Source organism: Desmodus rotundus, chromosome 4 (assembly GCF_022682495.2).
Source record: "Desmodus rotundus isolate HL8 chromosome 4, HLdesRot8A.1, whole genome shotgun sequence".
NCBI lineage: Eukaryota > Metazoa > Chordata > Mammalia > Chiroptera > Phyllostomidae > Desmodus > Desmodus rotundus.
The window spans coordinates 154,328,202-154,343,085 of NC_071390.1; the positions used below are offsets into that span (position 1 = coordinate 154,328,202).

A 14,884-nucleotide genomic window follows, 5' to 3' on the forward strand; every position below is an offset into this window, starting at 1 on the left:
CTCGGGACTCGCGGCGCGCGGCGAGCGGCTGGCGCGGCGAGTTTTTCTTCGCTCCGACCCCTCCCCCCGCCCTCCCCGCGGAGAGCCGAGCGGCGGCGATCGGAGCCCTCGCAAGTCTCTCCCGCACTTCCCCGCCGTCGCCCCGGAGGAGCAGCCGCTCCTCCCCGCGCCCTCACCGCCGTCGCCTCCGCCGCCGCGGCTCCCGCGGAGCTCCTCTCCCGCGCTTCGCTCCCCCGATGGAGCCCGAGCGCCGCCGCCGCCACCGCCGCCCCGAGCCCTGAGCGCGGCCGCCCCGGCGCGAGGAACGCGCGGTCCGGCCCGAGGGCGCCCCAGGCGCACGCCAAGGCCGGGGGCCTCTGGGGGTGCAGGGCGCGGGCTTCGGGAACCAGAAAGTGCGGCTCTCCCGGGTCCCCTGGCCGGCGGCGGGGCGGACCATGGCTCTGAAGGACTCGGGCGGCGTCGGCAGCACCATCCTGCCCATTAGCGAGATGGTCTCCTCGTCCAGCTCTCCGGGCTCGTCGGCGGCCGCCGCCCCCGGGCTCTGCGCGCCCTCGCCCTTCCCGGAGGTGGTGGAGCTGAACGTGGGCGGCCAGGTGTATGTGACCAAGCACTCGACGCTGCTCAGCGTCCCGGACAGCACCCTGGCCAGCATGTTCTCGCCCTGCAGCCCCCGGGGCGGCGCGCGGCGCCGGGGCGAGCTGCCCAGGGACAGTCGGGCGCGATTCTTCATCGACCGGGACGGCTTCCTTTTCAGGTACGTGCTGGATTATCTGCGGGACAAGCAGCTGGCGCTGCCCGAGCACTTTCCGGAGAAGGAGCGTCTCCTGCGCGAGGCCGAGTACTTCCAGCTCACCGACCTGGTCAAGCTGCTGTCGCCCAAGGTCACCAAGCAGAACTCGCTCAACGACGAGGGCTGCCAGAGCGACCTGGACGACAACGTCTCGCAGGGGAGCAGCGACGCGCTCCTCCTGCGGGGGGCGGCGGCCGCCGCGCCCTCGGGCTCCGGAGCGCCGGGCGGCGGGGGCGCGCTGGACAAGCGCTCCGGCTTCCTCACGCTTGGCTACCGTGGCTCCTACACCACGGTTCGCGACAACCAGGCAGATGCCAAGTTTCGGCGGGTGGCGCGCATCATGGTGTGCGGTCGCATCGCGCTGGCCAAGGAGGTGTTCGGTGACACGCTCAACGAGAGCCGCGACCCCGACAGACCTCCGGAGAAGTACACGTCCCGCTTCTACCTCAAGTTCACCTACTTGGAGCAGGCGTTCGATCGCCTGTCCGAGGCCGGCTTCCACATGGTGGCGTGTAACTCCTCGGGCACCGCCGCCTTCGTCAACCAGTACCGGGACGACAGGATCTGGAGCAGCTACACGGAGTACATCTTTTTCCGTAAGTTCGCGGTCTCCGCCTTTCCCGGGTGCTCCCGGAGTCGGGACGGGCTGGTGTCCCAGCGGGAGCTGGTTAATTAATAAACGCCGGAGGTTTTCCCCGCACGCCCCTGTCGCCTAGCAGACAAGGTTTGCGCTTTCTCCCTTTGCGATCTCTCCCCTCTTGCCCTTCAGAAGCACTCAGTTCCCACTCAATCCTCTTTCTCATCTTCACTGATCTTGCCCTCTCCCCGCCCTGCATCTGGAATCTCTGGGCTCCCTTCTACTGCGGAGGGCAGGGAAGGGGCCTGGGAGCACTGGCTGGGAGCATAGGTCCTCCTCTCCGCTTCTGCGGGACTCCTGGGGATCAACTTCTGTGAATCTCAGTGCTTCCTCCCCAGGGGGCAGGTTGGCATGGAGGCACCGCCGCGCACCGCCAGGATAACCTCCTCTTAGTGCTGGTCTGGGTCAGGAGAATCCGATTACCGGTGCTTTCGGAAGGGGGCAACTTGAGAAGCGATAAGTGTGCCTCCAGAGTCCCTCCGTGGGCCGGGGTATGAGAGCGGCTGGTGGGAAAGAGGTCTCCATCGACCCAGAGAAACCTCGTATTTTCCCCGCGCCACTCGTCATCTGTAATTGCTCTGTGGTTTGGACAGGGGAGGGTGGAGGGAACTGAAGAGTTTGGGTGGCTGTTGCCAAGCAAGGACATGGTGTGTGCGTATGCCTGCGTGTGTGTGTGAGAGAGGGAGGCGGGGGGGTGGGGGGAGACAGAGAGAGAGAGAGAGAGAGAGAGAGAGAGAGAGATTAAGATTGCGTTTCCTTCTGGGCGTCTCGAGTGCGAAAGGGAGTTGAGTCTCCTTTCCCAGGGGAAATAATCCTGGGATACTCTGAACCAAGGGAAGGAGGGAGAGGATTTAGAAAGCGTTTGGCTGATGCTCTGTGCAGTGCACTTAGGGAGGGGGCCCTGTGGATCAAGTTCAAGAGCTCAGCCAAAAATCACTGGGGCTTGGGGGATGGGGAGGCGGGGCAGGCTCAATTCTCAGTGGCGTTTGAGAAAGCGAGTAGGACCACATCTAGAGAGCTATTTGGGAAAATGAAAAGCCAGCTGGGATGCAGCATTTGGCTAATGGATTTCCTTCTGCAAGACACAAGAAGCTTTGAAATTTGCTATTAGGGAGAGTAGCATTGACCGCTTATGAAACAGACCAGCTTTAATTGCATTTATGTATTTTGGTAATTTACTCGTTGTTTTGGAACTAGACAATTTTCTGCACTTTATTCTGACTTGAGAAGTGGAACAAATGTCTCCTTGCAGAGCCGCCAGCTGGACTGGAAGGCGCTCACTGTATATTCCAGTGGCCCCGGAGGCAGGGTGACAGAACGCGGCAGGCTTGGCCTTGCAGTTAGGTTGTCTCTTACAACAGTGCTGGATATTTTGAGAAAGCCATTTCAACAGAGAAAGTGTCCCCTGAAGTGGTAGCTAAGAATCCAGTTGTCTTAATTATATCAAAGCATTATTTGTTGTTTGCACGATAAAAAGAAAAACCACCAAAACAAATGTAATATTTTACTGCTTATATATAAAAAGTTCTCTCTAATATATATTAAATAATTAAACTCAACTATATCATTACTCTTTACATTTTATCTGTTATCAGTGAGACCTTTACTAATATTTTAGATCTTAAACATTTATGTGATTTCAACCTGGATGTATTTTCAAGCATTTCAGAAGATGAGATGAAACGAGCTTTCGACTTTCTTGTGGTTAGTGACTTTTGTTAGAGGAGGTAAGCATAAGTGTGCTGCAGTTTAGTTTCTTGCACATAGCAATCTTCCAGTTTGGGTTTTTCTTGTTCCTTGAGAAAGGTATGGGCTTAAAAATGTTCATTAGTTTGGTTGTAAAGAGGTAATAACCGGTTATCTCTAAATTATGAAAAAAATGCTGTAAGATAGTGTGCTGAAGTTGGAAACTTAGTCAATTTAACTAATGAGATAATTTGAGAGATATTTGGAATTCAGAATATTTCACTTCTGGAGCAAATAAAGAGCATGTAATTATCTTGTTTAGTGGTCTCTATTTAAAATGAATATCAGTGTTATTCATTAGACACAAAATTATTGGATGAACTTCCCTTTTGGCACAGTACTTTCAATACATACTTATGTAGTATATAGCATGCATAGTCATCTTAACACCTTTTTACATTCAGGCTATGTGAACTTAGTTTGAGCCTTCTCTAAAATCTATGGGATTGTAGTTTATACACTTGCTATTTGCCAAATGTGTGATATTGGTTCAATTATTTATTTGTTGTATGTCTCAGTTTCCTCATCTGTCTAATAGTACCAATTTAATAGTATTTGAGAATACATGTAAAATGCTCAGAACAGTGTTTGACCTGTAATAAAATCTTGATAAAGGTTAACTGTTAAGAATTATAATTAAGAGAGTACAGGCTTTACTATTCTTATTGATATTAAATTTTAATTTTTATAGTAAGTATAGTTGATTCAATTGTAAAGTTAATTGGAAATTTATTTGGCAACTAAACGACAGCATAATAAACTTTCAGAAGTGTGAAACATGCAATTTAATACTTAATTTAATATTTGGAACTGTGATTTTTCAGGCCAACTTCAAGACACCTAGCTTTGCCAATCATATTCCAGTTAGATTTTTTGGATTAACTCCAGCAGAATTCTTTCCTGATTCAAGGCCAAGAAGTGTTTTAATACTCTCCACCAGAACCTGGAACTTTGGCAGTATTTTCTGACAAGCACTGAGCTAGATTTACATCTCCTTAAGTGCTTGTATCCAAGTCACTGGGTTCTAATGTTAAAGGTTATATACAGGCTATTAAACATTTCATACCAGCTTCATTTGGCTACATGGACACATCCATTCTGAGTCTTGATTACAAAGATTTATTTATATATTTTTTAAAAAAGAGGGGAAGGGAGGGAGAAAGAGAGGGAGAGAAACATAGTTGTATGAGAGAAACTTCCATCCATTGCCTCTGGCAAACCCCTAACCAGGCATGTGCCCCAACCAGGAATTGAACCACCCACTTTCAGTTTGCTGTATGATGCCCAGCCCTCTAAGCCACACCAGTCAGGGCTATTCTGAGTCTTACCTCATTATTTTACCAAGTCTTTTAGACTCTGCAACATACACTAGTACTATTGCACTTTACATTACTCTTCTAACACTTAAGATGGATTGTCCTTTCTTGAAGAAAAATAGTGATTTATTGGGCTTTTTTTTTTAGTGTGTCTGTTAAATGTATTTAAGGCTGTTTTTAACAATATCTGGGAGACAAAACATTGCCATTCTATTACATAGACAATACATAGTTATCGGCTTGGAATGTGATACATGGGCCACTGATACTTAAAACTAGCATTGCACGTATCCTTTTTGTCTCACTCAGTAAGCTTACAGACACATAGTCCTGATTAATTGGTCTTCTCGTAACAGTGCTTCGGGTTTTGTTGGCTGAGTAATATGTTGTGCGAAAGTACACTTTTCTTTAGCATTGCTCTTCATATTCTTTAAGTTCAGTGTATCCTCTTTGTTGTGATACATGAAATTAATTAAAAATTCATACTATTACTGAACTAGGCTGTGAAATCTAATTTGTCTTACTACATTTTTATGTCCTCTCTTTCAAATTCCGATTTAATTTATTCGGTTGGGTTGAAGAAATCCAGTCAAGTTGGAAACGTTAAAACAGCTATTCAATCCTATATTAAGAGGGCTGTTGACTTAAAATCTTTCTAAGAAACATCTTAAAAATTACAATGTTTCTAAGAAACGGTCTATTTAGATGAATACGTTTAAAATTACTTACTATTTTCCAGTTTAAAAACACATCTACTTTTATCACTATACATTGTTTTATGGAAAACAACTTTGTTAATCACTTTTTAAGTTGGTTCTTTTCCTCCTGAAAATGTATTAGCTATTTTTATAATCATAATGTAAAAATTTCTTCTGCAACCACATGGTTGAATGACCTTTGGATCAGAGGAGAATAAGAAAAAGGAAAAGACAACTTTATAAAACACCAAGACTCTTGTTTCATGTAAATAATTTCAATAATAAAGCAAACAAAAATGACAAAAACCTTGGAGTACAAAAACTTTGTTGGCTGTGCTATGACATTGCTTCCTATGTGAGGGTATTACACTTTTCTGTCTGGCATAGTACTGTCTCTAAAGTTGACCTTTTTTATAGTGTTGGGTGTTACCTTTCCCTGCTGCCATGTATACAGCTTCTTGCTGGTCCATTGTTGTGCCAGTGGAGAAGCTGAAAGACTGAATGGTATTGCAAGCCGTATTTGGCAAAGTCCTTTCTTTTATAGCTTAGCATACTAGGACTCACACTTTGTGTGTGTGTATGTGTGAGGGTGTGAGTATGAAAATGGCACAGGCAGTTTTAGGAATTTTACGCAAGAAAAGTAAAATTTTAAAAATGATCACCAGTAATTGCTAATAAAATCTTGGTTCATTTCCTTCCAGTCGTGTTTATATGCATGCATAGATGATAAACACTTTTTAAAAGTCATGGTTTATACTATGTCGATGGTTTGTCTGCTTTGTTTTGTTTTATACTTGATACATTTAATAAGTTGATGCATTTAATGACATTTCCTCCATGGTATTAACTCCTTTATTATCTTCGTATATAATAAAGTATAATACAAGTCTTTTTGCCACAGACAGTATTATAAATATTAGTATTGAGTATTTTCCCTGCAAGGTTAGGAAATATTTGGTCGCTTTTAAAGTACAGAATGTGTAGTAAAAAGAACACTTACTAAGTACCTAAATTGGTGATGTGTTTTATGTACAACTTTGTTTACTTTTTGTAACATTCCACTCAAATTTAAAGTGTTGAGGTAGTTGTATGCTTTTCTTATGCATAAAATTAATTTTACCTTGTGTAATGAAACACATTTTTTTAGAAGGTGGTGAAATAAAGAGGGTATTTTAGTTGAAATCAATTTTCTTAATTATATACTGTTTATCAGCCCTAAATATTCATTAATGCCATTCAATTATATACTCAGTATCGTTAGGTTCAAAAATGTATCATGTACCCGTTGAGCATTGGGATTGGCTTTAATAGTTCTGAAGCCTTGAATTATTGTGGAAAAATATATATTTACATTTATAATGCAATGTATATGTATAAACTTGAAATACTTGAAAATTAGCATTTTGGATTACTGTTTAATCTATATTTAATGACACGTATTTTAAAAGCCCCATATAAATTAACTTCAGGGTATTTGAGTGAACGTTTAGCAGTTAGCAGCTGGAATGCTACGGGACATCCTGGTGGCATCTCTAATGAGTTCCTTCTTTCAGTAGTGGGGCTCTACCACCTGAGGTTTTGCAAGGACTCACCTAAAGAAGAGAGCAGTTTTATTCCCAGGGTTTCAAAGTCAGTACAACCGGAAGTTAAGTACGTGAGCTCCAAGGGTAAAGGTGAACTTCCAGCTGCTGACTTGGATGCACATGCTCTGTGCCCGTCGTCTGTACACTTCTCACCATTCGATTCCGCAAGCGAGCATTTCATAAAATGTAATTATCCTGCGAAGTGAACTGTACTTTACACTTCAAAAAACAAAGTATATATGAAGTATTTTATGATGAGCTGTACAAACCCATTGGTTTTTAAACATGTAGCCAAGCCATATAATACTAGGTGACCCCATGCTATAGTCTCTGTCTACATTTAACCTCTGCACTCCTTTCTTTTTAATAGTATACTGAACATAGGGCCTCACTGCATTTGCTACAATTTGAAATTGTCTCTGCTTCTCTTTCTTGATGTATCTTACCTTTTCCAGCTTTATTGAGATATAATTGACATATAACATTGTTTAAGTTTATGTAATACATGATAATTTATCTGTTGTGATATGAGGACCACTGTAGTGTTAGCCGACACGTCTACCACATCAAGTAATTACCGTTCCTTTTTTGTGGTGAGTACATGTAAGATTCACTCTCATAGCAACTTTCAAATACATACTACAGTATTATTCACTGTAACCCTGATGCTGTGCATCAGGTCCCCAGAAATCACCCCTCTTTCTACTGCATGCTGTGTCCTTTAGCCACCCCTGTGTCCCCCCAGACCACTTCCTGTCCTTTGGTAACCACCATTCTTACTCTGCGTCTATGAGCTCAGCTTTTGTTAGATTACACATGTAAGTGATATCACTCAGTGTGTGTCTTTCTCTGTTAGACTTATTCCACTGATAATGCATTAAAGTCCATCATGTCATCACAAACGGCAGGATTTCCTTTTTTCTCACAGCTGACTAATATTCCATGGTGTGTGTATCACATTGTCTTTATCCATTCAGTCCTTGATGGGCTCTTGGCTGTTTCCTTATCTTAGCCATTTTGTGTAACACTGCTATGAACGCAACAGTATAGATATCTATAAGTGATCCTGTTTTCATGTCCTTTGGGTATATATACCCAAGTAGAATTGCTAGATAATATAATTATCTATTTTCATGTCGATGTTTCTGCTCAGCTTACTCTCCTTGAGAGTTGGCACCGGGTCTTACTTTTGTGTTCTCAGCTGCTAGTGTAGTGGCTAGTAGCACAGTAAGAACTCAGTAAGTATTTGTTTTTCAAATGAAAGTGAAAACTAATGACTGAACCAGAGGTGTTGGAGGTTCCATTAAGGTAGTTATTGAATTGAGATTTAGTTTCACTTTGATTTAAATTGTACTTATTGAGCAATTACCAGGCTGCAGCTTGGGGAAGACATATAAATATGAATGACAGAGCCCTTTTCTTTAATGTGACCACAGTAGACTTTATGTCATAGTGAATTATGTTATGAGGAGGTATTCTGTGTATTAGTAAAAGCAGAGTAATGGCATAAGAAGTTGTTACACAGGTGCCTATAAAAGTGAAAATAAGTGAAATGTTAGCTAAAATATGGACAAATTAAAATAATGTTATGAATGAAGTTGTTAGAATTATAAACATATGCGTGGATTCATACATGCAGGCACATCCATGCATTTATTTATAGTTAAATGGTTGGTGGAATAGAAGGTATAAGAGATCCAGAGTAGCTGACCTATCTTTTTAGTGTATGCAAGATGTTGGGCAAATGCCTAGTGCTGTAGCCCACCTGCAACCGTGTTGTCCAGTACTTGCTTTTCAAAGAATCGTAGAGTGTGGAGTGGCTGCTGCCCTGCGACATGGCCAGGTCTTCTTGCGGTGTGACATAAGCTCAGGAAGTATCTGGCTATCCTGACGGGTATTTGCAAAGGTGAGGATTGTTAACATTATGGTGTTATCTCTACTCTTATTTTTTTGAAAAGTACCTTAAAATAAACCTAACAGGTATTACTGTTCCATGATCAATAATACCATATCAAGTTCACTTACATCCATTAACCTCGTATTGAGTCTTGTTGGCAATAAGAGCACATAGTTTCATGATAACCAGTAGGATGCTCATTAGTTCGTTTATTCACTAGTTAAACTTCGAATGCTATTTCTAACATACTGCAAAAAATTTCATATGGGGACAGCTGTAATTGAACAGCAATAAAAAAAATTAAAACCCCTATTATATAGGAAAAAACATGTTAAAGACAATAAAATAATGTAATAAAGAAATATGTAGTGTGGACTTCAGGTACTAGAATAGTAAGTGATTTAACCATTCAATTATGCTACTTTCAGCAGTTATAATAAAAAAAAAAAAACCTTGAGCAAAATGAAATTGATAGATATTGCTCTTTCTCATCATTTTGTATGATTGGGCGTGTCTGACTTCTGGTACAAGCAGACTAGGAAAAGCTGTGTTACACTGAAGGAGCGACAATACCAGAATCTATGGGCCTTATGCCTAAGAAGCAAAACCTCTCAACACTATGAATAGTTTAATATTTCTTAGTCAGATTGCTGCTCAGATTCTGGCTTGAGCTTTGAGATATTGGAAAAATAATTCAATCTCTCTCCTGAAGGGAGAGTGAGGAAAAATACAGCATGCATCTCAAAGGTTTGTTATGAGGATTCAATGATGTAATACATATATATAACACTTAGAAGAATATCAAACACAAATTAAGTGCTTGATAGGTGTGAGCTATTGCTATTTATTAACTTAAAGGACTCAAAATACATAACTAATTGAATTTCTGTACATGGTAATTCACTGTACCACATTTTACTTTTTCTTTTTGAGGAATTTGGTAGCTCTATCTATTCAAAATTGCTCTATAGCATTATTGGTTTCCATTATCATTATCATTAGTACAAATTTCAAAAAGTCATTCACCTACCAAATGTAAAGGCAGTTGTAATTTATTATTAAAATAAATTTGTTCTAGTTGGATCATCACTGCTTAGGGAAAAAATGCATCATCTAGGTCTAGTGCTGGGTAGTCCTCAGTTTTGATATAATTAACAGGAATACTGGTATTCAGTGGTTATTGTGTCAAACCATGGGTTGTATTTAGGCAAATCACCTCTCCATCATATTCTATATATTTCTGATGAAGGCTTTTAGCTTTGATTGTTAGCAGTTTTGTGCAAGAGAACAAATTGTCAAAGGGCCAGGTGGGCTCACACATTGCTCAGAGTTTGGGCATTTCGCCAAAAGTCTCAGGCTAGGTTTTTGGATTTGAGTACGTACGTATCTCCACAATCTTGGGAATACTATGTTAGGTATCAACTCAATCAGCTCCTATTGAAACTGTGCTACCCACTTTGAATATAAGTTTTCTAATTGCTGGAAGTCTAGGTATCTGAAGAAAGATATCCAAGGCAAATGCTGGCAGCCTTTTGGAGATAATTCTTGGATGTTTTGACCTGATTCGGTTGGTGAAGGCTGCATCTAGAATGTCTCTTTGCAGAGGGTAAACATTTTCATGCATGTAATTGAGTTCTCTTTTTCTAAAATTTAAGGTGTACTGCATGTTACTTTGATATATTTATGTATTGTTATATGATTGCTGATGTAGCCATACTTATTACATTACATAGTAATCGTAAAATAGTATTGTCTATATTCATCACACTGTGCATTAGATCTCTGTGGCTTATAACCACTTGTTACAAGCTTGTACCCTTAAACACTGGTACAATTATCCCTGCCCCCCATTCCACTGATAACTGCCACTTTACTCCCAGCCTTTTACGGGTTTAACATTTTTAGATTCCACATGTAAATGATATCATACGGTACTTGTCTCTGGGACTAACCTCACAGGTGTTGGTTGTCCCATTTTTAGTGATAGTTAATCCAAGGGCATGAGGCGTGTCCGCCTGATTCTCATCAACATTTTCTAGCAGTTTCATCACTGATGATCATTGCCTGGTGCAGATATTACGTTAGGGACAGCAAAACATTGATTTTTCTATTTTTGTCATTTCTTCCACACTTCTGGGTGGAATTTTATAATGAACTTTTCCTGAAAAAAAAACCCTTAAAGTATAGTTCATAGAGGGAATACAGGGAAAATGCACAATTCTTTCTTATGTTTTGCCATTTTTCACAATAAAGAACTTGGTTCTCTAGGAACTTCTAATGATACTCAGTTAGTTGTGCCTATTACTTTGGTGTTCCGATGGTTCTTTTTCTTTTTTCCTGTTGTGTAGTTTTCATCCTTGTTTCCCTCTTTTGTTGCTGCTTATTTTTCCGATCTCTCTCTCTCTCTCTCTCTCTCTCTCTCTCTCTCTCACGTATGCTGTGAAATCATGGATATTTTGTGTATTTGAGCATTTCAGTCAATGATGGTTATTGTTTTGGATGCTATACTGTTCAGTCTTTGACCAGTGAGAGACTGTTCTTTTGAAGCAACATAGTAACACCTTGGTACATTACTTGCTACTATGTAGCCACAACCTTTAACTGCTTGGGTTTGAGATATAGAAATAGTTGGATTGGTCAGCTCCCTAAATTTCCAAATTTCTCCTTCCCCTTCTCTTACAGGCTGCAGGCAAAGGGATTAAAAAGCGCCTCCTTGAGAAGTGCTGTGTTCTCTTCTACTTCTTTTGGTGGGTTTGCTAGGTGGGTCTTTGTCCCTTATTAGACTCTGCTGAAGAAGCAGGAAGAAAACACTACACACAAATATTCTGAAATTCCCTGGCATTTTCTCTCATGCTATAGCTTTGGTTGGCATGTGCCTACCTTCTAAACTACAACAGATCATAATGTGACCAAATGGTCACCATCATATAATAGACGTTGCCAGTTTTTCCATCTGCAACATCATTATCCTGTGGCCAACCACCTGACTGCATCCCTGCCACATTAAACTGGTACCATATTTTAGGTTTTGTTATTACAGGAAGGATCCATATTCTCTAATCCAAGTTATATTTCTGAGCTACATAAAACTAAATGCACCCTAGTTAAAGCTGAAAGGATTTGTTAAGGATCTAGATATCTTATGGAATCATAGGAAGAGTTAAAAAAATGGACTCTAGACTGAGTTTGTAAGACTTCAAATCACTCTGGAGAACTGCCTTTGCCACAATTAGGGAACTCAGAGTAAAGAATCTACCAGCATAGCTACAGGCCACTTCCCCCACACCGCCATGATGCCCCGTGCCCACGCTCCCCGGAACAATGAATGAAAGTCCGTGGGAGGCTGAGTGGAAGAACGGGGACCAGATCCGGAAGCCCACTGCATTGGAATCAGGAAACTTAGTGTTCAGCTGTCTAGCCTCTTCACGCCGGTATATATATAGCAGGCCCATTCACTGCATATAGCACATCCTGTGTCTCATTTGAATTTGAAAAGAACATCTGAAAGATAATATTTTTATAAAAATACCTGCAAATATAGTACTCATACACATCTCAGTTTTGCAAAGACATCATCGCATAACTCTCTTTATGCCTGTTCCTTTATATACTGATGTGTGTAAAGTAGAAAGGAGACTAGTAATTTTGTTCTCATCACTTCAGTGCAAATTGTCTTTCAGGAAAAAGTACAGGAAGTAGGATCAGACCCCGGATAACAAAAAGTACCTGAGGAGTGTTTGTACTGTGCAAGCATGTAGTTCTAAATGGGAGAGTCTCGGATAAATGAATGAATGCTAAGTTGTTAGCTGCTGTTGTAGTGATGTTCTAGGGTAAGTGGATTCTGGCAAAGGCTAGAGAAAATCAGAGGATTTGGGGACACCTTTTGCTTCTGTCCCTTTCTAGTTATTGACTCCATGAAAATCACTTAGGTATTCTGAGATTTTTCTCCCATCTCTCGTCTGAAGAATGATCTGAGAGTAAAGGAGATGATACTTGTCAGGGGTTTTTAGCACCTCAGTTGAACTCTATGGTGTAAATTGAACCAGTAGTAACAACACAAATTATTTTGAGGTAAAATATGAAGAAAAATCTGCTTCAGGAAGAAACTGTCTCATTTTTCTGGATCAGGTAAGATACAAGCTGAGATTCTGCCCCAGCTATTTATTTGCCACATGAATGACTTCTGCCTGGCATGAAATGTGAATTTAAGTTTGAGGTGTAGGACAGGTATAGGAAAATTATAGGCAACAGTAATAATGCTTGTGCATTGTAATAAATATTCCCACAAAAACTCATGAATGAGAGCAATTACTAGTGACTTCAACTCCCCAGAGAAGTTTTCTGTTAAACCTGATGCAGATGTGGCCAATCAAGTTAAGGGGATGGTTTTGTAGTAATAGCTCTGCTCAGTCTTTCCTGTGCAGTGTTGCTCTGAGTCTGGTGCTCCGTCCCTACTTCTTGATTGAAGTAGTGAAAGGTGTGATGGACTAAGTAGGTCTTTTAAAATGAAATTGAAACTCGTTCTTCAGTTAGAGAGGGTGATGTTTTAAACATTTTATTTACTCTCCATGCCTTGTTCAGGGAAGCCTCACACTGTCTCTGGCACCAAATTGTCACTTAGCAAATGTTTATTGATTTTAATTAGGGAGGCTGTGTGATGGGTGAGTAGAGACATATTATGATGCGGTTAAGGACGAGGGCTCTGGAGTAATCCAGGGCTACCTTCACATCTAACCCTTTTAGTTCATAATTGTGCTTTTGGGTAAGTCATTTATTGTCTCCAAACCTTGGCTTCCTTTTTTTGCAAAATTAATAGAATGATAGTATATATTTCAGAAGGTGCTCTGAGGATTAAATCATATGATTCACATAAGCCACTTGGCTCAGCAACTTGTTCAAAGTCAAGGTTTTCTAAAGTTAACTATTTTAATTGTAAATAACAATGGGAATACAGAGGAGTTGTTTATTACCTGAACTAAATGGAGAGAGAGTTCAGGGAGATGTTAGGGAAAGGGGGACATTGCCGATCAGTGACAGAATAGTAGGCATCCCACGTGAGTGCTTGGGAGTGTCACCAGGCACAGCTTGATAGAGACTAGTTTGATTTGGCTAGAAAATGAAGAGTGTGTTGCGGGGGGACCTGGAAATGTAGGCAAGGGAAAGCTGATGCAGTGCATTTTCTATCAGGCAAAGGATTTTAAGACAGAAAGGGACATAATCAAATATGTTTATTCAGGAAGCAACTGTGGCAGCAAGTGACACAAGGAGTTGGGGAAACTGAAGTTACTCCGCTAGTTGGTGGTTATTGCAAAGGTTCAGGCCAGCCAGGAGCCACCATGTTCTGGTAGGGACAGGGAAAAAGAGATGAATTCTAGCACTGTGTAGGTGGTACAATCAACTCAACTTTGAGGGGAAGGAGTTAAACCATCTGGCAGTCATGATTCATTTATTTCTTTTACCTGGAGGAAACTTTGGGAGACAGAAAAAGGAGGCAACCTGGTCTAATCTCCTTGTCAACTGGCTCTCTAAATAAATAGATGAATGCTATTTCTTGGAAGAGGAGGTCCTATCTAGTAAGGGCTTTTACCAGATGACCCTGGCTAAAGGATGACTTACAGTAAATAAGTACAAAAGGCTTCACTCCCTGGAGGATACCATGTAAGTTATTCTTTTCTCTGAGTATATAAAATTTAGAAGCTTTATAACTTACATGTTTTTGTCCATGTGAAGAGCCCCATAAAACCTCCCTTTGATTCTTCATCTATCATTCTAGGGCAGAGAGTGAATATCCCATGTGGAAAAGAAGGAACTGGAGAGCCACGCGGGAGGTCCCAGACCACTCTTTGTTTTATCCATGTCTGTAGCCTCTAATTTATTGATGAAACTTGATAGTCTGATCTCTTTCTCCTGGGAATCAGTTGTGATGATCTAATTTTGTGTCTTAGCTCAACTTTGTAACCTGTTGGATGTAAAGGATGGGGAGGAAGTGATAAAGAGGGTGACTCCAGAGTTGATGTGATTGGGTATACTGGAGGGGTCAGGCCCTGCCCGTGTCTGAGAAAGGAGAAGGTGATAAGGTCAGTGTTAAACCTGTTACATTTGAGGTATCTGTGTAACTTGCAGGTGGAGGTGTCTCAAATGTAAGTACTAGAGATCAAATGAATAATCAGTGAGTTTGGAGAGGGAGGGGGCTGTGTTGAGGCTGTTGAATGAGTAG

The 14,884-nt window shown here is 41.5% G+C and overlaps 1 protein-coding gene across 1 annotated transcript in view; it reads left to right on the forward strand.

Annotated features, from left to right (window-relative positions):
* Nucleotides 1-14,884, forward strand: part of KCTD8 (potassium channel tetramerization domain containing 8) — a 201,123-nt gene continuing 186,239 nt past the window's right edge. The window contains exon 1 of the mRNA XM_053923235.2: nt 1-1,386. Within this exon, the coding sequence (XP_053779210.1) occupies nt 435-1,386 (952 nt within the window). The 5' untranslated portion in view covers nt 1-434. The remainder of the gene's footprint in view (nt 1,387-14,884) is intronic.